This window comes from Rhea americana, unplaced genomic scaffold (assembly GCF_003343005.1).
Source record: "Rhea americana isolate MKP2758 unplaced genomic scaffold, rheAme1 scaffold_83, whole genome shotgun sequence".
NCBI lineage: Eukaryota > Metazoa > Chordata > Aves > Rheiformes > Rheidae > Rhea > Rhea americana.
Window position 1 is genome coordinate 2,842,805 of NW_028187012.1, and position 25,753 is coordinate 2,868,557.

The window sequence follows — 25,753 nt, forward strand, 5'->3', positions numbered from 1 at the left end:
TAGAAAAGATAAAGTCAGATTATGAAAGAATAACCATATTCTTTCTTACTCTAGTTTGTTTGACGTTAAGAATATAGATTTACAGAGACTTCTTGCTAAATGGTCTGTTTTGTTTATTGAAGACCTGATCATATATGAACTACCTGCTTGGAGATGAGGAAATACCAGGGAACAGACATTGTAACATAGGGAAAAGCAAAGTAATTCAATGTAAAAAAATTCTATTTCTGTCTCACGTTCTTCTTGTGAGATCAAGTAGTTTAATTAAGATACTGTTTTAAGACATTTAAATTCACTGTTATTCAAATGATCTGTTGTTAGGTACTAGCCTTGCCCTCGCTTTAAAAGCATGAAATAATATCCCATACAAACATTACCTTCATGGAGAGTTTTACGTTTCCTTTTCTAGGCATCAGCATGCAGTGAGTTAGCATTACTGCAGACTTAGTGGAAGGAATTCAGCTGCTGTAGCACAAACGATACATTTGTGTAGAAAGAGACTGCCGAGAACAGCAGGATGGGAGCCCTTACTCGTTACTCATTCTCTCTCCCTCTCTTTCTCTCTCTTTTTACTGAAGAAGTTGCTCATCTGTTAGGTCACTCAAGATTAAAGAAGTCTGGATCTGTAAGAAATAGAGGGGTCATCTTCTGTTTCAGTGTTTCCTCATGGTTTGGGTTCGTTTGCTATGAACTCCTCTTTCCGACAGTCTTGGACATTTCCCAGTGTATGAGCTTAAAGTGAGTCTCTGCAGTTGCGGAAGACTGTTCAGGAGGAGCTGTACCATGAAAATATCCTTAGCTGGTACGAGTCTGGCATAAAATTTTGCTGCAGTCAGTAGGCCTACATCAATTTACACAGACTGGAAAACGTGGACTGTGTCTCTGTCTCTTCCCACGTATGTTCACTGATGCACTTCAGCCTACGAAGGAGCCACCTGGCAGCTCCACTGCATTGCATCTCCTACCTTTGAGACTAACCACAATCCCACAAATGAAATTACAATGAAATGTATTTTAAAATATTACAGACTCCTTAACTCTTGAAGTGTGTCAAGTAGTGTGTATGGTCTTCCCTTCATATTTCTTTGGTATCTCCTTCCTCCCTACTGTTTGCCCCAGACTGCTTGATTTTGCTGAGACAGCGTTTTAAGAAAATACTTTATCACAGAGATGACTCTTGTACTTAAACTTGWTTATGATATAGCTACCTGACATCCAGCAACTTGGAGTTTTAGAGGCAGAATTCAATTTCTGATGACCTTTCTCTGTTACACTTGCACTCGAGCTTTTGAGGGAGCCATGTAGGATAGGACTTTAAATTCATCCTAAAATGAATAAGCCACACGWGTAGCTCAGGGAGCAGTGGTGCTATGTGTTTGTAACTGTCTTTGCTAGTCAGCGAATGTGGCTCATGAGTTTCAGATCCCTGGTAGGACTGGTGTTTGTTCTCAGATAAACAGTTAAATAATCTGTTCTAGAAATGAAAAAACAATGGAAGACAGTGGCAATATCTTCATTTCAGAGCAAAGGATGTGTTTTCTAGCAGAAGAGAAATAGAAAATCTCTTTGTAATTTGTGATATTTGTGTGGGTTGGACAGTAAGACTCAATGACAGCTTAGTCATCGACTCTCTTGATGATTTGTGTTCAAATGCACAGGTCATACCTTAGCAAATTTATTTGAGTGTTTTCTTCTTCTTAGCAGTTTTTCTGCTTTCCTGGATTTAGTTTGAGTAGCTGTTCTTAGAYTAAGAGTTTATGGCCTCTATGACATGGATAGTTTGTTTATAGGTTAGACCTTTTTGGTGGTTGGAATACAAATTTGTATCATCAGGATACTGTGCACACTGCATTCAGTACAAATTCTTACCTTGGAAATATTTCTAGACTTAGGATTCAGAAAAATAATATCTACTTTCACAGAAMAACATACTTGAGGAAGCTGAGTGGGGAGGAGGAATTCCTCAAGTGGGAGGAATGTGCGAACATGATAATTCCCATGTGCAGCATATATATGCTTTTAGAGAAGTTCATTTTCTTATGATAATTAATGTTCCATCCACTTTTGGTAAGCCCTTTAGGTGAATAGGCAGCAAATCTTTATATGATTGCTGGCTGCAGAGATCAAAGTGGTGAGGATGGACATGAGATGCTTGATGGCAACGATCAGCAGGATTTAGCAATGTATTTGTAAAGAGCTGAGATTAAAAATACAGGATTTCTATACACATAAGTTGTTGTACTGACTGACTTTACTGAAGTTGTTAGCGACTCTGAGTAGAGTAGCCCTGGAGCAGTAACATTCACTTTTTCAACATCTGACCTACTCACCTCAAAGTCAATAGCTCTTAAAAAAAAATAGAAGAAGAAACTACAGATCCTCATGTTTCCCAAGGCTCTGTGTAAATATTCGTGAAGCCTTCACRTATTTTTCTGCCTAAGAAATGTTTGAGGTTACAAACATTTGATGTACCTACTTCCCAAATAGCTTATTTGTTATGGTTCGTATGGTCATCAGATCCATCAGATCACTTATGCTTCCAGAACTGGGCTTCTGACTTTTCTGGCTCTCCTTTTAACATTGCCTTTTTAAATTGTCTAAAGTAAATCTCCATTTTTCCTTCTTAAATTTCTGTAATATCTTTTGGCAGCTCACATTTCTACTCTTTCTCTTCACCTTTCAGTTTTGGCTTTAAATCTTTCCTGATCCTCCTCTGTGTCTCATTCCAGAGATATTGCTACATTCTCTCCTTATAGGATGTTGACTCTTAAGATAATATAGTTTCCACCTTTTTCTCAGAGTGCATTATGTATCTTTTTTACTAGATTGAATAGTCCTTTATCTAAAGGGCCCTACATATGCCAGAAATATTATTACTTCTGCCTTTATCTGCGTGTGTCTAAAATGTCTGTGTGTTTTGCATTATTACTCTGTTTTTTTTCCCACAAGTATGCTTTTTGCATATGATATTTTTTGACCCTTTACTTGAGATAATCCCATCTCATTCTTAGCAGTTTTTCTGTATTTAAAGCCCCCTGGAAAAATGCACTTGATGTAATAATTTCTCTGGCACTTGTGCTTCCTTTAAGGTTCTACATCTTCCTCTTTCTGAAGTGGTTTCTGCAGTCTGTCTACTGTCTTGTATGAAACCTTGAGCTCYTTGGGTTAAGTCTGTCTTATTTCTCTGTTTTGCAAACAATCTTTTTACCCAAAGTTCATTTTTTCTCTCCTGTTCATTTGCAATAAAAACGTTCGGCTCTTCAGAATAATTGCAAACAATTAAAAAAAAAAAATCTAGTGGCAAGTGAGACCAGATACAGACAGAAGTGTGTCCAAGAAGAGCTCGACTTTAAAAAATGGCTTTCTCCCAAGCCTGTAGGAGGATGGCTTCCTACAGGTAATCTGCATTACCAAGTTGAGTATCTAGGGGACTTGGAAGTGAAATGTTTTAGCTAAATAAAAGCCTCCAAATGTCTATGAAATTGCTTTGGGAAGAGAAATTTAAGAGGGCTAGGCTTAGTTCGGTTGTGTGTTAGACATTTATCTCCAAAAGGTCTGTTATGTTCTTGGTGGTAATAATTCAGGAATCTAACTTTTTTCTCATGCTATTTCATTATAAACTCATTTGTTATAAACCAGGTCAGTTCTATAACTTGATACAGATTTGGCATTAGCCTGGCCCATTTTGATTTAATAGAAATCTGGACTACTTCTGATAATGTTCTCAGTTTAGGATAGATAGTTAATGAGGCATGGCTTCGCATGTCTTTGGGTATTAAAYTGTAGCAAGTACTTCTTTCCAGGTGTAGATTAGCACCTCTGCTCTATTCGTGAGTAGAAGTGTGATCTGAAGAACTGTGGGGATGAAAAGATCACTCTGTTCTGCTTTTTGTGCCGAAGCTGTTGGAAATTGTTGAAAGGTGTGTAATAACGCGTGGTTTTATGCTCGTGGTCTGAAGGTGAATGTTACTGCCACAGGCTTATTTTAACAACTGAGTCTTGTCTTTAAGAGACTCAGTGATAAAATTGTTTTTCTAATGTAATAGGGACATTTCAATTTAGATGTTCCCATCTTGCTTTTTCTTTTCAGAAGTTTGTTTAAGTTGTTTTCCCTTCCTCTGTCCTTCTTCCTAAGACACTTTCCTTCTAAATTTTCCATAACCGCATTGGTTGCTGATGACTACTTCTCCCATCCATCACTCTTCTTGCAACTGTTCTGGCATTTCTTCCTGAAACGAGTCTGCTCTGAAAGGCCCTGTACGGGAAGTATATTCAGACTGTTATGATGTTAACCCCTAGCTGGGCAAATCCCAATGAATACATTGGAGGCCTGTAGCGCAACAGTAAGATGCTTTGCTTTTGCATGCAGGAAAAAGAGACTACTGCTTGGCTAATTTGAATAGCTTTCTCCTTTGGGACAAAACAATTTCCTTTTCTTTCGTCTTAGCAAATGATGCTGTGATACGTTATAGGGAAAGTTGCAAGGCTTTTAACATTTACAGGACTGGTTTTGTGTTGCATCAGTTAGGAAGGATCTTCCATGGTAAGGTGAAAAGATTTTTTTTTTTTTTTTTACAAGAAACCACTGAGTATATGATGATTTGACAAGAGAATACCTGRTAGCTTTAACATTGTATAGACAGTTAATTTATACATGATTGTAGTTTGATTGTTGCAAACCTCATTCTGCTTTGAAAAGAGATGTACTGAATTAAGTGTGAGGGGAAGAAAACAGAAACCTAGAAAGGTTCATGTTATAGTACCTTCCTTGCTTGTCTGTTGTTTCTTACAAACTAGCACAACAGGTATGGTAAAATCTAGGACCAAATCTTAATCCTAGCACCATTATCCTAGGCCTAAACTTAGCCTTTGAATCCTCCAATTTTAGCCCACCCATAAACAGAGAAGTTGTTGCCAGCAGACATAAGGCAGAGCAACATTCTTGGGTTGAACTGGAAAAGCAATCATTTCCTGGCAGAGAACACACTTGGTCAAGTTATAAAGTGGTTTCACTTGAACAGAGCCCATGCTATCAACTTTTATTAGAGCACTGTTTATCTTGGGCCTTGTGGGAGTCAAGAGAAGTTGCTCAAATGGAAATTTTAGGTAAACCTTCATGCCGCWTCTAAAGGTGCGTGCCTTTATGAAGTATGGGATTGAGGAGAAACGGTTTGGCTTGCTTTTGAAATCACTTTCTTTTCAGTTCAGAAATTTCTCTTTGTCAAAGCAACTTGTTAAAAAATAGAACAAAAGAGGGGTAGTTCTGCTTCAGAAGCCCACTACTGCTTTGATAGATGGGCTGTTAAGAATTACGCGATGCCTGTATCTGAACGTGAGAGGTAAGCTGTGTGCTTTTCAAAAGAAAACGTGGTCATATACAGTTTTTATTACAAAGATGTGATTTATGTGGTCTAGGGCAGCGTTTGAGATTCACAGGATCCATCTCCTCACCTTCAGCCTCACTGTCCTGCCGTCCCCAGAGTCGTCACATCCAGCCGAGGATTTTCACCTCTTCCCTTGTGCCCTCGCTGCAGCTAGATCTGGCACCGTGAGCGCTGAGATTAGCTACTAAGCTCAGCTGGCCTGTGTGACTTTTCCGAGCACTGTTTAGATGTCTTTGAATAACACTCCCCAGAGCTCTCAGAGCTGTAAGCACAGAGCAGAACCACCCAAGCTGGCCTTGCACCGAATCAGCCCACATCCAGCACAGCGTGTTTAGATCTGATGCGGCGGYTAAGCTGATGTAACGCTGCTGCTGCTAAAAGGGGCAGTCGCATTCCCCTGTGGCCCTGGCTGTGTTTCCTTGCTGCTGTTTTGGGACAAGCCTTGATATAACTGAGTCTCATATGAAACTTGGATGGACCAAAACCCTCTGGGCTGGGGTGACAGGCCAGTGACCTTCTCAGGTCAGGACTCATCGGTGGTGTACCCTGCTTGCTTCAGTCCACATCTGCAGGATGAAGTGTGAAGCACACTGCTGGCTTCTTATTTCCTCCTCATTGTGGTGTTAAGCTTTGTGGCTCTTGGTGGTCTTACTCTGTACTGTCTCAGGGACTCTGTTTTCACAGCCAATAAGTTGTAACAGGGATCAGCTGGAAGGAAAAGAGTGGAAGTCCAAATTCTTTATGAGCTGTTGAACCCAAGAGGGGAAGGGCAGGCTTCTTAGGACTATAAGGGACCTCCTGCTTCAGTGAGCAGCTTTCTGCTGGTGGAGGCACTGTGCCATATAACCTCTTTCTTAAATGTATCGAGCTCCATAAGAAAAGCAGCTAATATATTCTTGCCTCTGCTACTCTCATTGGAAAGGCTGATCTGGAACTTGATTTCTCTAACAGCAAGGAATCTTCACTGAGCATAAATTTATCCATTGCTAGTTTCTATGTTTGCTTTTGTGCGAGCAGGTATTTTTCATCCTGACTTACTTTACTCGAACTTTGCAATGCATTCTCTAAGACTTTTGTTGCTGGGTGGAACAAGCTAATCTTGTTTCCGTGTCTTCTGTGAATATTCCCTCTCGATTCCTTTTTCTGCCTCCATTCCCTTTTCAATTTCTTCCTTTAATGTATGTGATCAGCAGTTAATTCAGGGGTCTAGATAAGGYATTATAGAGCAGTGCTAGTTGTTCTGTATTGTAATGCCTAAGCTGATATGTTTTAGGATTGTATTTTTTGTTTCACATAGAGTGTGAAACAGAAGATGAGGGTGTTTGAGTAGTACATTGAGACCCATCTTCATCTCAGTTAATCAGTGAATTCTCTGTATACTATGGAATTTTGTTAGTCTCTAACTCCATTGCTTTTTAATACTACTTCATTCCATTTTACTGATTCAGACCTCAAGGTCATTCTGAAAGCCATACTAGTTATCCTTTTTAGGCCATTTCCCCAGATATTCAAGTGGAGCTTAACCTCTTGTTCTGCTTATCTTTATATTGCACCTAGCTACTGGTGACTGGCATCCTGAAAATAGCTAAGGTAAATCCAAATCGTAGAGGCACTGTAACTCTCCTTCCTATAGCATCACTTACAAGTTGGTGTCGGAAGGTTACTTACTGTCGGGCCTCACTGCAGTTCCTCCTGTTCAGAAAGGGAGRGGAAGCAGTGATGACCACCAAAATCGATTTGATCATAGAAACAGATTTTTTGCACTATGAYGCTCTGCCACTGTTTTAAGATGTTGTTGCAATAGCTCAGTCTGCTTGCTAATTCTTGAATTGCTGTTTTGCTTTCCCTCTGTCCTTTAAAGAAGGGCAGAAAAATGCACCAAATGTAGGCAGACCTGTCAACCCACACTTGTTAAAGTACATTTTCACTAATTGCGTTAAGACAAATGTTGCCCTACAGGAGGCAGAAGTGTGACACTTCGGCAAGAAGCCACACACAATRAGATCTTAAACGTTTTCTTAAGGTATCAAAAAGTTTTCTTTACATTATCAAATCACAGAACAATGAGCACAAAAGAAGGTGGTGAAGCTACCTTTGTTGCACCAGCAATGAAGCTTTTGTAGCTTTTTTTTTTTTAATCYRAAATTGGCAGGAGTGCAATGTATTAGATCTGTACTGGCTGATTCRTCTGGACAGCGTTATGTCCACRCTGCATAATATACCCAAARTTTTGCAACAAGCACAGGCAAATTTTATAACATAGTCTACCATGTCAGACTACAAAGCTCTTTCCATAATATTCTTTCATCTTTAGTTGGATGAGAACATATTTCATGCCTTCACTACCTTGAGGGCAAGCTATTTCTATGTACTGTGCTTAAATTAACTCTGAAGATTTTTTTTAAGTTAGTGCAAAATGTATTTGTTCAGTTCACAGATTTTTCAACAATCTTTTGTAAGAATTTCATGAAGTTGACCTTCTGATTTTTGTACACGCTGCTAGTTCATATAATGTTGCCATTTATTGTAGACTATTTATTATTGTGTTGACTTTATCTCTGCTTTGGATATGACTAGATTGGATGTCTRCACCAAGAAATGCTCTCTGCAAGATTTAAAATTAATTTTTATTCCATTTTTCTTTTAATTGCATATCTTGGAATTGCCTGAAATTTTCTTCCTGGGTAGCATATATTCTCAAAGATCCTGTTAAGGAAGTTGGGTCTTCTCATGGGAGTATAAAATAATGTTCCYTGTCTCATGATATAAGTTTGGTATGCATTTTGAAATGAGGTCACAGCAGTGGAATTAATATAAATACTTACAGCAGCAAAAGTAATAATCAGTCACTGCTTTCTGTGGATCTAAAGTTGAGAAAGGAAATTTGCACTGTCTGAAAGAGAGAAAAGAATTTACTTCTCTGATCTCTAACATATATGACATACTTCAAAATAGTTGCTTGCTTGATTATTCCGTGTAAAAGCAAACATAGTTGCAATACTGTCAAATTACACTGACATCAGAAACGTACATTATTTTGCTTTTACAAATAGCAGTATTGGAAAACTATCTTTCAAACTGCTAATTTTCTTATTATTAATTATTTGCATCTGTCTACAGACAAAAGAAAATGGCATTAAAATGATGCAAAATAGCTCTTAATGATATTAATTACCAATTAATATATTAGGGAGTCAAAAATAGTCAGTTTTCCACTTGGAGATGATACTTAATGWTTTGGTTCTGTTTTCCGGGGAAAAGTGTGCAGGACAGACTGYGTCCAATCACTGCGTGAATTAGGAGCACAAAGCAGCCCCTAGGCGTTACGTTGGGTCTGGAGGCCACAAAGTACCGCAGACTGTGAGGAGAAAGGCGCTTTATCGTCCTATAGTCAAAAAAACCTAAGAAGGTAGGAGAACGTATTGCGAAGAGCAAGGAGGAAAGCAGAAGGAGGTTAGAGAAGGGTGGCATGCGGGGAGAACGGGGTGGCTGGAGAGCTGTAAGAGGGAAGGGAGAAGTGCAGCGCGCGGGTCGAGGCTGGCGTGGACAGCACGAACGGGACGGCTGCTTTTCCCGTCAGAGGAGGGCACGGAGCAGGGAGGGCAAAKGGCAGCCTGGCACATCTCAGAAGAAGAGGTATTTAAATCACATTGCCTCCCAACAATAAATTTATATTTTGTGGTTTTGTGGGAGGGACTGTTACATTTTTAACTTTAGAGGGATGATGCACCAGTAACGGCCTGTAGGTTCTCAGAACATAGGCAGTTAATAAAAGCAGTATGGTTTATCATAGTTTTGGTGTCTCATCACTTGAAAAGATRATCTCTCCCAGAGTTTCATTGTACGCCATGTGATCCATAGACATTTTTGGATCTCAGTTAACATAAATATAAACATATTTTAATGAATCAGTGTGGAAGCTTTTCTTCTTTTTCTCCAGGTTTTTGTTTTATTTTGAAGATCATATTCATTTAAAGATGTGGTTTTCAATAAAGAACCTCTTCTAAAGGCAAGTATTTTTCTAAGCTATCATATCTGTGATCCTGCTTGCATAAGCATGGCTGAAGTGACAGAAAAGTGTTYCAGGGAGAGGAAGGGATGAAAATCTTAAGCTAACTTTACCAGTGCAGAAAATACACTGCCTTGTCCTGCATTCACAGATGTACATTGCTTTATTTGGAATACGGAATAAAAATAGAACCTCTCACCTGATTTGGTCCATATCTCACTTGCACCAATTGCTCTTTCTTTGCACATCATCACAGTGCAGGCTCTGGGGCCATGAGACATGGAAGCACCTGTCCGTGCACCCCCGGTAAGATGTCCCTCACACGCAGACCRTATTGCATGACCGTATCTTTTTTTGGCTGTGCCATTTTGTACAGCAGCCAGGTCAAGAGATAAAGACTGTTTAAGCACATAGCTTCTGAAAGAGAAGTTTCTGTAAGTGCTTGAGAAGGACTGGGCTGGCAATGCATAGCGTAGAAGCARTGTTTTGTGTAAGATGATCCTTTATTTTTTTTTCTCATTGGTGAGGTGGGGAAATAAATATTTTGTTGAGTTGTTGAGGATATGAATCTCTCATTGCTAGAGAGGAATTAATGAACTGAAAGGATTTCAGAGAGGAGCAACAGAAATGATCTGACCCTGTATATATGTACATAAATACATGAAGAGAACTGGCTAGATATGAACATTTTGAGGAAATGATGATTGCGTGAGAAGGCATAAGCGCAGAAACATTTGCATGGCATAAGCATCGCTGATAGTACGGTGTATGTTGTGATATGTGGTAGAATAGTGAACAATGTAAGAAGTTAAGTAAACTTAAGGCAGTGTATTTTTTTTTCACTATCARCGTAATGCATTTTACAATTGGAAGGTTTTGTCTGGATCAGGAATACTTTCTCAAAGGACGTTCCATTGCTTGCAACTTGTAAAACTAGGCTGGATAAGTCCTAGAAAACATATTGTATACAGTAATTCTGTGTTGGCAGRGAGATGAATGAGTGATCTGTTATGTATTTACATTTCTTAGCAACTATGAATCATAGGTGGCAAACGCTGTTGAAGATCACAACAGAATTTTAGATGAGGAATTCAAAATAGATGTGTGCATCATCACATCACTGATGATGCTTATTACTTTATCTGCTTGCTCGTTCCTTCATATTGCGAGCAACTGTAGTTGAGATGCTGTGCTGGATGCCACTGAGATTTCAAGCTTATAAACTCTGGAAAGCCACCGACATCAGAGGGCAGCATGTTATAACAACGTTAAGCTACACTGTCTGCTTATAAAGGGAACCTTCTCAAGTAAACAGAGATGGTGRCGATGGAAAAATATGAAGGCAAGAATTTTCATCTAATTTCCTGGACAACGATGAAAAGATCCGTAGCTTTATTATTGTTTATGACAGCGTGGCTACACCAAAGCATTCCCTTTGTACTGAGCCAGCGATAGAGATTTTTGCTGTGAGGATCTCATGCTTGTTCACTTTTGTTTTCCTTATTTATGTAATCAAGGCATTTAGAGCAGCAAAAGACTATAAAATAGTACAAATTTCCTTAATGTCCTCATATTTCCGTTCACATCTGTTCCTCTCATGTACTTAATAGTACTTGTAATAGAGATGAACTTGAAGGGTGAATCTGAATTAAATTTTGCCTATAGTTTGGGTTCAGGATCGCATCCTAGCTCTGATTGGGCCTGGCTTTAATTATGCTAAATTCCTGGAAGATGCTATCAGACCATTTTATTCCCAAATGGTAAAATAATCATGAAGTCAAATTACCTTGTAAGATTACGTCTGTATCTGACTCAGTACTGGAAAAAATAGATTGCATTTGGTTTTTGGGTTGGACTCCCATTTGCTTCCAGACACCAAAGAAGCCTTGATGTTAGGCTTGCATTTTGACCCATCTGTATTAAATACATAATATGGAGATATGGTTTGAATGTAATTGGTTAGGGTTTGTGTGCAGCTTTGGAATTTAAGAATCATCTAATAATTTTCCCTTTAAACAAACATGTTTAACTACCAACACAGTATGTTCCCTTCCCGCGAGACTGCATAATTTTGTATTGCTCACTTTTGTCCGACCTATTTCCCATCCCTCTGGTGTGTTAGAAGGCCTGAAGGTTTCTTAATGCAAGGCCTAATTCTGCAATTCTTAATATGAGCTGCATTTACTCACTAGAATAATCCCACTGTAACTCAGTGTGAAAGCTTTTGGTAGAGTCAACACTTTTGACTCTGTTCTCTCCTTTATCAGTAGTTCAGTAAGAATGATCAGCTTTACCCYCTTTAGGACTATGTGTTAGTGAGCCTGGCTTTTATGCAGGAGGAGGAAGGGTAAAATGTATTGATTTTGTCCTGACTTTGATAGTTCCAACAAGATGGTTTCTCCCAGTTTGATATATCTTAAATTCCCTCCAATTTCCATGACACATTCTGAAGTATATTTAGTTGTTCTGGTCACAGAGAAGATCACATATGGTAACTGCTGCTACTCTCGACTGTGCAGCTGATGCTTGACTCAGTTGCCGTCCTCTGTATTGCCATGAACCGGTAGAGGGTAGCAATAGGATGACTTAGAGAAGAAATGGTGGCCTTTGTCAGCAGTAGAAGTTAGGTTTATTCTTGTCCTTTTGTCTCAATACGCTTGCCTTTTGAAGGACACTCTTAGGAGAATATCAGAATCAGCTAAACAATTGAGATTGTAGAGCATGCATTTTATGTTACAACTTCAATGCTTACTTTACTTACATTTGTGAGCCACATAAACCATAAAAGGTGTCAGGAAATCCTCTATTTAGTTCCAGGTAGTACTAATAACCCCATCAGACATTTTTCCTGGTTTCTAGCACAACTTTACTCTGAACTTTTGTTTATTTTTAACTTTTATATCCAAGGATTTTTACATAAGTACTGCATTTTAATTGCAGCAAGCAATAGAGAATGAGAAATGCAAGCACCATTTACGATACGTTACTTAATCCTGCTATGTTTCTTTATTCCGTGCCAACCTCAGTATTGAACCCAACACATTCCCTAGTGGTATATTGTGAATATGATATCCTTAACTGCTGTATCTGGTTCAGGATATTTGCTACATGTGATTATTTGACTGTTGTGCATTTAATGAGCTACTTGTAATTATGATGTATAGCCAGTTAGGCTGATATCTGAGGTACTGTCTGATGTAAAACAACACACAGAAACGTGGTATCTTGATGTGTGTGAGGTAAGTCATGTCACTGTGTGCCAAAAGGCCTCAATGATTTACTCCAGTAATATGTAGGCTGCATCTTTATCAAATCTTCAGTTAAAAAAAAAAAGAAGAAATACCAAGGCATTTCATTTCCTGTTTCCTCCAAAGAATGAATGAATATATTTTGCGCAACTGGTAATGCTTTTAATTTGGCGAATACTTGCAGATTTTGGAAGGAAACATGTAACTAAATTAATGCCATAATTAATCAGTTGCTGCAATAAATGTCAGATCAGCAGAGGCTGCATCCTTCCCCGTGTTCAGCGCGCTCTGAACATTGCAGCAGCCCAAGCCAGCTTTCTTAAAGATCTTCTGTACTTTCCAAGGCTTCTGTTGCTAGTCATAGGTTTCTAAAGGCCACACAACTGTATTTGTGGCCCTCTTCATCTAAAGCACATCCAATTTTTGCGACGGAAGGCAGATGAACTCTTCCATTCAAGGTGTTTTTGATATACATACGAACAGGAGCCAACTGTTTGGCTGTGTTGTTATTAAACATGCTAAAATTGAGACTTAGTTGTGCAGGAAGAGAAAAACCTGTCTGGAAAGCAGCCTTCAATAACCTTTGCAGCCAGAGTAGCCCGCTAACTAATTGCAAACACATGGGAATATTTACAAAGAGCAGGGCCCGGGCTCAGAAAGCGACTGCTCTCCTGCTCTGGCTCTGCACGGGTGAATGACAGCCCTTGGTAACCCTGTTGCCTGTCAAGGGAGCTCTGCTGCAGCAGCTGTGACGAAGCGCAGCCGCTGCGCAGGCAGGGAGCACCCCGAAACGTTTCAGCACAAGCTGTTTACGTTAAGGGGAACAGACCTTTGAAAAATCCATTACCTTGCTGAGAATTGAAAAGGCCGGGCTACTTTTAGTTTCCATCCTCTAGGCATGCACTATGAGAGTTTGGAGGCTTGAGGGAAAAGCGAAAATGTGCCGCGTTTCTATTATCTTCCTTCCTAGTGATGCTCGCTGCTTAGCAAGGAAAACTAACGGCTGCAACACAGACGCTGGCTTGTGCACAGCGGGGTCCTGACATCATCGCTTTTAAACGTCTGAACGCCTCATTCATTTTTCTTTTAATTCCTCTGTGTACTCTGCTCCTTCTAAAAGGCTCGTGGTTAGCCTAAAGAGAACTTCGTAAATCTAGAAGAAGAAAAGACCGTGTCGGGTTTCTAACTCTTTCCGTGTAAATAATAATTTATTCTCTGTGCAAGGGCTGTGGTTTTGTTTTGTTTTGTTTAACATAGAGTGGTGAATATGATGAAGACGTTCATTACGATTCTTCTGCAGCGCGACTGTTTTAAAGTAAATGAAACTTCCGTTTTTAGYGGTGTTCACCTAGGTTCTGAGGATAATTTTCCTTTGTTTGGGGGAAAATCTCACATATGTTTGCTGATGAGGGGTTTGGGGGAATCCAGGGGTGTTTTTTTTGTTTTTGTTTAAGCTGGGGGCTCAAATACAGAGCAAGTCCAGCTCTGTAGCGTCCTTTGGTGCCTGCAGAACCCCTCCTGAAATCTCAGGAGGMCTGGGGATTTTGAAACAACTCTTAATGGTGTCTGGCGTTTGTTCAGCTACCTCTGTCATCACCAGAAAGAACAAAGTTACTTTCAGGTGCTTAACATCAAGGGTGTCTTTTGAGAGAGAGGTTCAAGCTGTGGTTTTAGCATAAGGGCTATTTTATTTTATCTTCCCTGGGAAAAAAAAAAAAAAAAAAAAAAAAAAAAAAAAAAAAAAAAAAAAGGAGAAAAAAAAAAAAAGAGGAAAAAAAAAAAAAAAAAAAAAAAAAAAAAAAAGAAGAAGAAGAAGGAGACTACTTGGGCTATTACTGAATTTCCGTACAAGCTTAAAGGCAAGTATATCTGTTGGGTGTTTTGGCGATACGAGTGCATGCTTTGAACCGTCAGAAACACGAGCGATCTAGCAGTCGGCAGGCATTTTCCTTCTTGCTTCTGTTTTTGCTGTTACTCCGCATCACGTGCGTGATACCTTGTGGTGAAGGCCACAGTGCTGAGGTGCTGCGGGAAAAACTGCGAGTGAGAATTTGGGAAGAGGAGGAGCCCCGTGAACACAACTCTCTCTCTAGCTGAAATGGTAGCTCCTAGGAATTTGGATTTAATACTGTCAAGCTTTCTTAAGAGTTGGACCCAGAMGTTTCTCAGTTTTGTTTACAGGTCCCGAGATCCAAGATCTGAACTTGAGCACTAAACTTATTTGCTATACGCTTAATCTCTAAATTTGTTTTACTTATTTTTCTTGTGCTTTTTGAAGTATTGCCTTTTTAGACAAAATGGCATAAGCTGTTTTCTGCAGTATTAGGAATTCGAGTCTCCTATTTATTGCTAAGATTTATTGCCAAGTCAGTGRTAGTTATTTTTATTTTTTCTAGATTTAATGGGAATTCTTTTTTTTTTTTCTTTAGAGATGGCACTATTTTTCTGTCATGTTAGATCTGTTTAGAGCAGAGAATAAGCTGGTAACACTTTTACTGGAGTAACAGGTTTGCATAACCTGTTTTGCAGGTAATTTGCAGATCTAGATTTGCATCTAGAATACTGAGATAATCCATGAAAACAAACAAAACCTATGGTCTTACTGCTTTGAATTACTGAGAACTGAAACGCTCTCCACGTTTTAAGAAATCGTAGGTCTTCTTTCTCTTTATTACAGCTAATAATTGCAGTTATCCTTAAACATCTAATTCCATCTGTTGAAACACTTGTTGAAACGTAAGTGATCTTCACAGTCTGAGCTTGTAAAAGAGACAAAATACTGCAGTTGTTGAATGGAAATGCAGGGCACGGTTTGAATTTCTCAGTGCAGCGAACACTGGTAAATGCAGATTAAACCATAATCAAATGAAGCGAATGAATAAAAGAAAAGCTTAAATAATCATCTTCCTTCCAGTCAGGATTTGGAATGGAAAAGACTAGAAAAACTGTCAGGAAAAGATGGGACTTTGCATTACACGTTGCCARGGAAAGATTGCAGTTTAGCCTCTGGGATGCGCCGGCTCCGTTGGAGCCAGCTTCCTCCTCCTGCACGTAAACGGCGTCTGCGCTGGGAATCTTCTCCCGCATGACACGTGCCCCGTGCTCTGTGCGGCCAGCCTGCGGACACTTCGACTTCCGTCGTCTTGAGTATCTAAGACGTAGCGCGATCTGTCCTCTTTTCCTTTGGAAGTGACGCGTCTGGCTGATTTTGCCACGTTGCAGGCCAGTTTATTATTAATGGCTTACTAAAGCTAATTGCTGCCACGTACGCTGATTTATCAGTATACCTTTCCTGTTGTTCTCTGCCAGGCGGCTGTGTTTTCTTACCTGCCTTGCTTCACGGCTGCTAAAACTGGCTACTGGTTTTCAAGATCTTCTGCAATGCGAGAGACGTGGGGTAGGAGGTGCGAGAGCAGAGCGGGAGGAGTGTTCCCGAGGTGTAATGTAGGTAGGTGAAATGCAGCAGGATCAGCAATGGATTCGTTTGGGCCTTTAGAAACAATCAGCTTTCAAATTTTTTGTGAAGTTATTTTCCATTTTCCTCCAACCTTCTCTAGCTTAGATAATTCAGCAGATATGCAACTCTCTGGGAGAAGATGTGCAATTTCTCCCCTTCTTATAGMGGGGCCTTCTGAACCGCACTGCCATCTGTGAGGTGCGTTAATGCACTCTGAAATGTTTAATATTTTGGAGCTCGTCAGGAAGGATAGAAACGTTTTACCTGGGAAACAGTGTTCCCAAATCTTTTGTTCTTCCATGCAGGGCTGCACAGAAGGGAGCTACAAGGCACATCAAATATCTGCCTTGTGAGAAAACTGGAATGCTCTTTGGGCATGTGGTTGACTTTAAGGATTTCATTAAGGAAGACACTCCCAARTGCAGCTTTAGAAAGTACTGTATAAAATGTGATAATATTTTATAATACTGTTAAACAGTATTTGAATTTCAGTGTCAACAGCTGTGTGATCATTACTTGATAATGTCTTTGGCAAACTATTAAAAAAAAAGATTACAGAATGTGGGTAATGCCATTCCAGAAGAAATGAATGGATGTTTTTCTAATTACTGAATAAAACAAATTTATTTAAGTCTGAAAGCTTAAGATTGGCAACTTTGTAATGCTGGCATACATCTGCTGTGTGGCATACCTCTGAATAATTAAGGGGAATTCATTGTAAAGGAAGAAATTTATATAAATTTTTGTTGATGTTCTTGGAAAAAAGTCAAACAAAGTATGACTGAGAAAATTATGATTTTTTTCAAAAAGGTTTTCAAAGACTGTGTTCATTTAGTTTGGCAAGAGCTACAAAATGAATATGTATTTTAAAAAGCAAAGACTTAAGTGATCACAGCTTTTGGCTCTTAGGAAGAAGGAAATGCCTTTAAAAATTCCATAACACACCAAAGTTCATTCTCTGCCTCCCCCTCTTTCTAGCCCCAATTTAATGTTGTGTGGAACATCTGTTAAAAAAAAAAAAGGAAATAAAAAATAAATAATAATAATAATTTTAAAAAGGCCAGAAACAAAACTTGTATCTCTTCAAATGGTAAATGTCCAGGTTTATAGTGAGATGATTGTTCTCTTGAGGAGCTATGTATTTTGGGTATCATTTACTTTTAAAAAGTGGGTTTTTTTCTGCCTTTCTCTCACCTTTTTTTAATTTAATGTGGGAAACGGCAAAAGCAAGGGAAGAAAAACAGTRGACATTGAACAGTCTTTCATTGCTTTTGGGGAAACAGGAGAAAGCAAGAAACTTCTGAGAAATAAGTGCAGATGATAGTTTTCCTCTTCCAATTACATGCACTTCTTTGACCACAGTTCTGCATCCCCAGCCCGTTCTTGTAAATTTTATTTCCGCTGCCTGGGACCTGGCCACCATTTTCCCAGAGTCCGTACAATGTCTCCTGCTGCCGTTAAGGTGATAAATGGAAGCTGTTCTGTCAAACTTGGTCCATGCCGAAGGATTTCTTTTTGGTGCCTACAAATGCTGGCGACTGAATACTACTCTTCCCTCCCTTGCAGGAACCTGAACTCCTCCTTAGCAAATGTCCCATCTGACGTGCTTTCRGTTAATTCTTTTCTTTATTAAAGTCGCTTTTCCATCCAAGTCTACTATTGTTGACTAGCAATGCAGATTTAATTAAATTACTGTTTCTGGGACAGAACATTAGGGCAGTGTGCTCAGGAACAGGAGGAAGAACTGGCTTAATGGCATGCCAAGGCTGTCGCTCTTCATGTGACTGGAGAGACCTCACTTTGGCTTCTGAAGAACATTTCTAACACATGTTTGAGAAAGGTTTTTTGGAAATGTTTGCTTAAGTACATGAGAGTTTAGCGGATTTCTTTGCCTTCAGCTCACCTTCAGAGCTACGGTAGCACAAGATTCATAATGTTTTGGTAGGTCTTTAGAAAACAAATGAGCAGGAGCATGCAGAAAACTTTGTTTAAAAATGTAAAATAACAAACAGTTAATAATGTTTCTGTTTAGCTAGATCGATAACTATTGATTGATATCTATTTTGTCTATTAAACTATAAGATCTTTTTAGATAATCTCTAATAAATCTTCTAAATTTGTTGAGTATCAAAGTAAACATAACCACCAAGTGTCCATATTAATGGCAATTTTGTGAAGTTATAAATGTTCAAGGTTATAACCAAGTAATGCGTAAAAAGAAGAGGATTGGATGATTTGGATGAAACTTTGTTTAAGCTATAAAAACATAAATGAAAGTTTAGAGGGGAAGAATGAGTCTGGTGACATTGCTGACTGTAGAACTGAAAGGACCTTGGGCTTGCACCAGCCTGAGCCACTAAATCCATCCTGCACAACATCATCAAGGCCTGCATGCATCAGTGGAGGGTGAGAGTCAGTGCACAGATTCATAACCTGGACTATGAATCATAGAATCATAGAATCAGTAAGGTTGGAAGGGACCTCTGGAGATCATCTAGTCCAACCTCCCTGCTCAGCAGGGTCACCTACAGCATGTTARACAGGGTTGCATCCAGGCAGGCCTTGAAGATCTCCAGAGGAGACTCCACAACCTCTCTGGGCAACCTGTGCCAGGGCTCCGTCACTCTCACAGGGAAGAAATTCCCCCTCACGTTCAGGCAGAACTKCCTGTGSTTCARTTTCTGCCCATTGCCTCTTGTCCTGTCATACGGGGCAACTGAAGAGAGTTTGTCCCCGTCCCCTTGACACCCTCCCTTCAGGTACTTGTACACAYTGATAAGATYCCCCCTCAGGCTTCTCTTCCCAGGCTGAAGAGGCCCAGCTCTCGCAGCCGTTCCTCGTAGGGCAGGTGCTCCAGCCCTCGGATCATCTTCGTAGCCCCATGTTGGACTCTGTCCAGTAGCTCCATGTCTCTCTTGGACTGGGGAGTCCAGAACTGGACACAGTGCTCGAGATGAGGCCTCCCCAGGGCTGAGTAGAGGGGCAGGATCATCTCCCTCGACCTGCTAGCAACACTCTTCCCAATACACCCCAGGAGACCATTGGCCTTCCAGGCCACAAGGGCACATTGCTGGCTCATGGTCAACTTGTCATCCACCAGCACTCCCAGGTCCTTCTCTGCAGAGCTGCTCTCCAGAAGGTCGGCCCCCAGCTTGCCTAGGGTTATTCCCTGCTAGGAGCAGGAGCCTGCAGTTGCCCTTGTTGAGCCTCAKGAGGTTCCTCTCYGCCCAGCTCTCCAGCCTGTSCAGGTCTCTCTGAATGGCAGCACAGCCCTCWGGTGTGTCAGCCACTCCTCCCAGCTTGGGATCATCAGCAAGCTTGCTGAGGAGGCACTCTGTCCCYTCATCCAGGTCATTGATGAAACAGTGGCTTTTTTTTTTCTGCCTATGCTCTGCTTCTCTTTAGTGGAACTCAGTCATAAACAATATAAATTTTGTATTTTTGTTAGAAAAAATATTTCACGGTAGCTATATTACATATGTTTTAAGTACTGTAGGCACTATGAATTTAAATTCTACCCTTAGAAGGATAATCTATGAGTTGGATTGAACTAATTCCCTATTTTTTTTTCCTTTGTTTTTATAATTATATTAAAAAAAATCATAACATTTTACAGTTACAGCTGTTAGGGTAAGATCTTCCTAAGTACCCAATGCTTAGTAGCTGTTGTCAATTCTGCAAAAAATAGTTTGAGGTGCAGAATTCTATTGAAAATATGGCCTATAGCTTTTGATCTGCATTTTGTAGTATACACCAAGGGTCAATTTTCATGTTTATCTCTTAAGAGTATTCTTTTTTTATGCAGAGAAAGAGAAGGGATTTCTGTTTAACCAGTTAATTTAAAATATGCATTAGATATSTTGAGTTGATGGCATTTATAATTGCTTCTACTGAGTTCTTGTGGACTGCGATTACATGTTCTGCTCAGATGAAGGCACAAGTACTTATATTGCACTTAGGTTGCCGAATTCTGTACTTGCTGTTTCATTAGTTATTGATGTTTCTTTGCCATTCCTTTTTCAGCCATGAACTGCCCATGTTTCTTTGTTACTACAATAAGTATAATGTTGCTGCTGCATAATTGCAATATTGCATGGTAGTAATCAGTACCTAGATGCTTGAGAAAACATTGAAAATGGCAGTGTGATGACCCACTGATTGCTGGTTTGACCAATGTTACATCAGTTATGGACACTATCAAACTGAGTTGTGTGTAGCTTTGCCTGGGCAAGAAAGTCCCACTTCTTCTTCTTCTCCTTCTCCTTCTTCTTTTTTTTTCCTTTTTTTTTTAAGAAAGATATGCTTAAAAGTATATTAACTGTTAGAACACATCACAGATAATGATTTTATTTCAGTTCAAGAGTGACTTTACTTGGTTTGTCTGGGGATTGTGGAAGAACAGTTATTGCCACTAAATGCAAGCCGTTTCATCACCATAAATTGGCTTGAGCTGGCATGTCTAAGCTACATATCAAGTCAGTATTGCTATTACATCTGGCTTATGATTGTATATCTACTCCATTTCACTGTATTTCTGAGCTGATTGTATAAGGCCTATTTCATCTGTATCCAGCAGAAGGCAACTTTGCCCTTCCCATCTGCTTTCAGATGTTGCAAGRTCCATGTCCCCAGGTACTTCTACTCCTTGACTCCTTTTTATCATCTAACTGAAGCCCATTTCTGTTGTTCTTTGCTGGATACATGAGAAAAAGGATCTGTCCRTCAATACCAGGAAGGAAAAACTGCTGTGTCTTCTCTTCTGCAGACTGGTAGGTTAAGCTATGGAAGCCAGGTTAAGTCATACCATGCTCGGTCAGATGTCATTTCACTTAGTATTGAGTCCTCAGGGCTGTGACCATTGAGGTGTTTCCAGAAAAGACTGGAAAACCTTCCTCTCTGCGAGTGACTGGGTATCTATCTCGCTCTAACATATCCTGCTCACCCTCTGAAAGACAGCAGTGCTGGTAACAACTTCTTTGGTACCAAGGGTCAATGTGAGTGCAAAGCTTTTGTGTCAGCTGTGGTTCATGTTAGATAAACAATGTTTTCTGACTTGAAATACCAGCATGAGGTGGGAGGTTGTGTATCTGGGGGTAAGATTTAGCTTACTGTAGTGTTAGTTTTGGAATAAAAGCCATTTGAATTTGCTCTGATTGTATCAAGTTGAAAACAGCTAGCTAACACAGGTGCCAAAGGGAGCCAGTTAGTGACACTGTGGAGGCAGGRGTAATCAAGCCTACAGCAGCACAGATGGGGTTGGGCAGAGCCATATAAACAGTGGCCTGGAGATAAGCAGAACCAGTGCTTTGCGGCACTACCTCCTCCTGGGAATGGCCAGGGCTGCATGAAGTGCCTGCTGGGATCTATACTGCTGCTGGGAGGCAGTGGCTTGAAAAGTTGAAATGCTGATTAAAAGAGAGGGTTCTTGCTGTGGTACTGCGTGGTCTTCATATAGCCTGYGATGTCCTGGATTTCCTCTGTTGCTGATCCTGTCGAGCATGTAGCTGGGACACAGAGATGACAGCCCACTGACAACCAGAATGTCTGCAAGGCTGCCATTCACTGCTGAAGCTAGGGCTGGTCACGTATATGAGTATCTGCTACTTAAAACTTGGTCCTTAATTTTCTGCATTATCAGATAAGCTGTCTGAAGGGGTTTTCTTCACTTGAATGGTAATAAAAACTTTATATTGAAAAGATTTTGAAGGTGTTCAGTGGAGCTGGTGAGACTTCAAATGAGCATGCTATGTATATGCAGTGCTCAGATCAGAAGTGTGAGGAAACCCTCTTATTAATGTATTTATTACAGTTGTTTAATATCAAATTCTTTGAGTCTGGYGCGTAAGCTGTACCAGATACCAAGCCTATACCAGTGGTTTGAATTGATCTGACTTCATCTGTGCAACTCGGCTGCTGCAGGAGACGCCTCCTTGTCACCTAAACAGGCCTTTTCAACGACCTGCTCCTTACCCTCTAACCGAAAACTGGAGCTAAGATTACAGCATCAAATGACTGAATTGTGCCTGCCCTTCAAAAACTTGATGGTCTTTTCACTGTGCAGCTTGAGTAATTATGGAAGTGTTGATGTCTACCAAAGGGCTGATTAGGCTCCCAGCCTGCAGACTTTAAAGAAATGACATTCTGTGGCCGCAGAGGAGGTAGGTTTTTGCTGGTGTGTTTGAATTTTTTTGGCGTTTCCTCCACCCTTCCACAAAGAGCCAAAGTGCTTTGCTGTTCAAAGGCAGAGGGAAAATATTGCTTCCGTGCCACTAGCAGGAGGAAGAAAATTGTTTTAAAGCGGAATGAAGCTCTCTCTCTCTTTTTTTTTTTTTTTTTTTTTCCCCCCCCAATACTGTAGCCAAACTGTGCAACTTAATGACCAGCTTTGTAAATACTGCTCTCTGGAAGTCACTTACAACAGGCAGTGCTCTCTTTCTCCAAACATCGCACCCTCAGTGCGCAAGCTGAACATACCAGCTTGCCAGCCTTATCTGAAAACAAGACTAGAAGGTATGACCGGCATTTTTAGGTCCTGTCATATGCGTCACTAGAATCTCAGAAAACATAAAATAAAAGTCTATGCAAGTAAGTCAGTCTACATNCCCAATATCAGATAACGGGAAGTGGAGAGGTAAACCAACAAATCCCGCTGTCAGCTCCCCAAGAGCTTTTTGGAGCTCTTTATATCTGCACTTCCTTCTGCCGCTATGCAAAGCAAGAAGCGTGAAATGCTTTTAGCAGAGGCGCTAGGTTGTTTCCAAAAGTTGTCACTGACTTGTCCTTCTTCCAGGTTCTAGGCAAAGATGATYGTGGTAGATGAATTTAAAGTAATTTAAGTGCTTTTAACTGTAATTTAACTTAGAAAATGGGAAAACCATTGCTTTTCTTCTGGTTCAATTTCCAGCCCACCCCCCATAGGGAAAGATTGGTTTTCTTTGCTGATAATTAAAACACTAAAGTTTCACAAGTATGTTACTGGTATCTCCTTTTGCTACCTGGGGCAATGCACTTTTGCAGTGGCGTAGTTTAACACATTTATTCATTTTTCACATTTTCACAAATTTTAAAAAATGCTAGCTTAAAAGGTAGATGATTTATTACCTCCAGTTTATGCTGTTGGGCACAACAGTCATAGTAGAATAAACTCTATCTTTAACATGCATATGGAAGAGAAAATAACTTTCTGAAAATATGGTTTTAATTTGAAACATGTTAACTTAGTAAATACAATATTATCTATAGTAGTGAATTGAACTGATTGTTTCTCGTTACCATGGGCTTTGGGATTTTAAAACTGGATCTCAGCCTCTCACCTCATTTTTATTCATGGATTGTAAGAGAAAAATAAGGTTTCCTGCCTTTTAAAATCCCAGTTGGTTTTTCAGCTTTGAATAAAGTAGTTGAAATTTGAAATGAAGCAAATATTCGCTATGCACCTGCGGAATAGTCTGTTCCTGTCAAAAGCTGGTTTAGCATTTCAACATAGTCTGGCTGCAGCTGCTTTGTCTTTGGCTTCTACTTTTTAAGAGATTTGAGTTTAGCACTTTAAATACTACTGAATATTTTTGTGGTTTGAATTAACTGCGTACTAGACTATTTCTTAGCACAAGATACCATAATTTTGTATTTAACTGTAAATGGGTTATTTTAAAAGAAAGTGTCTTTAAATAAATGAAGATCCAAAGGCCAGTTGTTATTTTCTTTTCTTTTTTTTTTCTTTTTTTTAATTCTCCTCTTTTTGTCCACCCTGCCCAGATCCGTAGGGAGGTCTGAAAGCACAGCCCTCCGAGGAAAGGAAAATTGATAGAACGTGTTGATACGTTTTTTTCCGCCCTTTGCTGCACGGTTTTGCGTTCCACTTCAAAAGCAGACGCCTGGGGGAGGCGATGTATTTTCGTTCTTTTGACCTGCCTTTTATACGCGTTGACTTTTTTTGCACCAGCCTTAACACAGGGGCTGGAGTTGGAATTACGCTGTGAACGATTTCTGCCCCGCCGCGTTCTCCCCTTGCACAGAGCTGTACGTAGGCTGCGTTTCCGCTCCGCRAACTGGTTCGAAACAGACCCGTTTTCCCAGTGAATACGGGGTCGAGGGCTTGCGTGCGAATAGGAGCTGTGCCCGGCAGCGCGGCGCGGGTGCTGCTGTTTCGTGGCCAGACGTCGGGGGAGCTGCCCGCCGCTTACCTGTGCGAGGTGCCGCGYGGGGTCCTGCCTCTCGCCGGTGACTTCAGCCTTAGGCATCTTTACAGCCTGTTGGGGAGGGATGACGGGGGCTTTGCTTTGCGTCGCAAAATAATTCCAGCTTCRCGTAGTCCTTCTTCCTTCCTTCGCAGTGTGTTTTTGAAAGCGTTTTTCTCCCTTGATCCTGAGCATAGAAAACTCTTTTAAGGTCTGCATTGCTAGGTGGAGTTTTTGTATGTTTATGACTTCTATCACATAATTTTTCTTCTAAACTGTGTGCTTACAGAGAGGCAGGCTGGAAAATTGAGTGTTTCTAGAAGGCTGCCTGACAATCAAGGTAATGTCATATTTTCCAGCAAGAATACCAGATCTATGTCGTGTGCGATTTAACCAGCAGTTTCTGCATGAAGAACAGTGTTCGCTTTGTTTATTGGAGGATTACTGAAAATCCTATAATTCATCACTGCTCTGTCAGAAGCAAGTTTTGGCTGATTTAGTGCCTCATTCTGAATTGAAATGCACATATTTTACCTTAAATGTTGAGTGTTGTGTTTCAAGTCCTACATTCTCGCTTTGTGTAGAATACAAATAGCCTTAGTATACTTTTGTAAAATGACAAACCTTATTGATGATAGAAAATGCTTTGAGGCATGTTGCTACCRGGATAAAATGTACTGCTTGCTTATTATAAAACTGTTTTTCAAAAGAAAATAACTTTCTGGACTATATGGTTATTATAATGAGTGATGAGGGGCTGTAGTACTTTTTCCACAGGTACACTAGCACGTGTAATATTGGAGAACTGAATTGGTTGATCTGAAGAGAAGAGTGAATGCCTATATTTAATACCCTGTTTCTTATTCGTGTATCAGTCACAACTCTTGCTAGGCAGTAAGCGTAGGCTGCTAGGAATCAAAGACATTTGCAATATCTGCTTCCTTAAAAACATCTTGGCTCTCCTTGCTCTCTGCTGACACTTATTTTCTTTGGTTGCATGGTATAAGCAAGAAGATGAACATTTGTGGCCACTGGCATAGCTGTTTTATCCAGAGTTATTCCTTCATTTTCTGTACTAGGAGAAGCTCCACTATTCTGGGTGTGGAACGGTTGAGTTGCACAGGTATCATAAATGTGTGGATTATATCTGCTTGGTGTTGGGACAAATACCTAGGCGAGCTTTTTGACTAGACCATAAATTGTTGTATGTGCAGATTCCATTTGCTTACGACGAAGGCAAAGAGATCAACTACAAACCATTTGCACTTTTTCCTTTTTGGGGTTTTGGGGTTCTCTTGCTGTCTATCTGCTCTCARAAACAGTGACTGAGATATGCTTATGCTTAGATATGCTCGTGTTTCCTCACATGTTTACTACGAGGATGTTGAGTGACTTCACAGAACTAGCTGGCAAGCTGTGCTGTGTTTCAAAAATTGTAGTTTCGGAAATAACTTAGCTTGGCTAACCGCTTCACAACA

At 40.1% G+C, this 25,753-nt stretch overlaps 1 protein-coding gene across 1 annotated transcript in view; it reads left to right on the forward strand.

Moving 5' to 3' along the window:
* The first annotated feature begins 15,989 nt into the window (after nucleotides 1-15,989).
* Nucleotides 15,990-25,753, forward strand: part of ROR2 (ROR family WNT receptor 2) — a 68,190-nt gene continuing 58,426 nt past the window's right edge. The window contains exon 1 of the mRNA XM_085323260.1: nucleotides 15,990-16,089. Coding sequence (XP_085179386.1) covers nucleotides 16,023-16,089 — 67 coding nt within the window. The 5' untranslated portion in view covers nucleotides 15,990-16,022. The remainder of the gene's footprint in view (nucleotides 16,090-25,753) is intronic.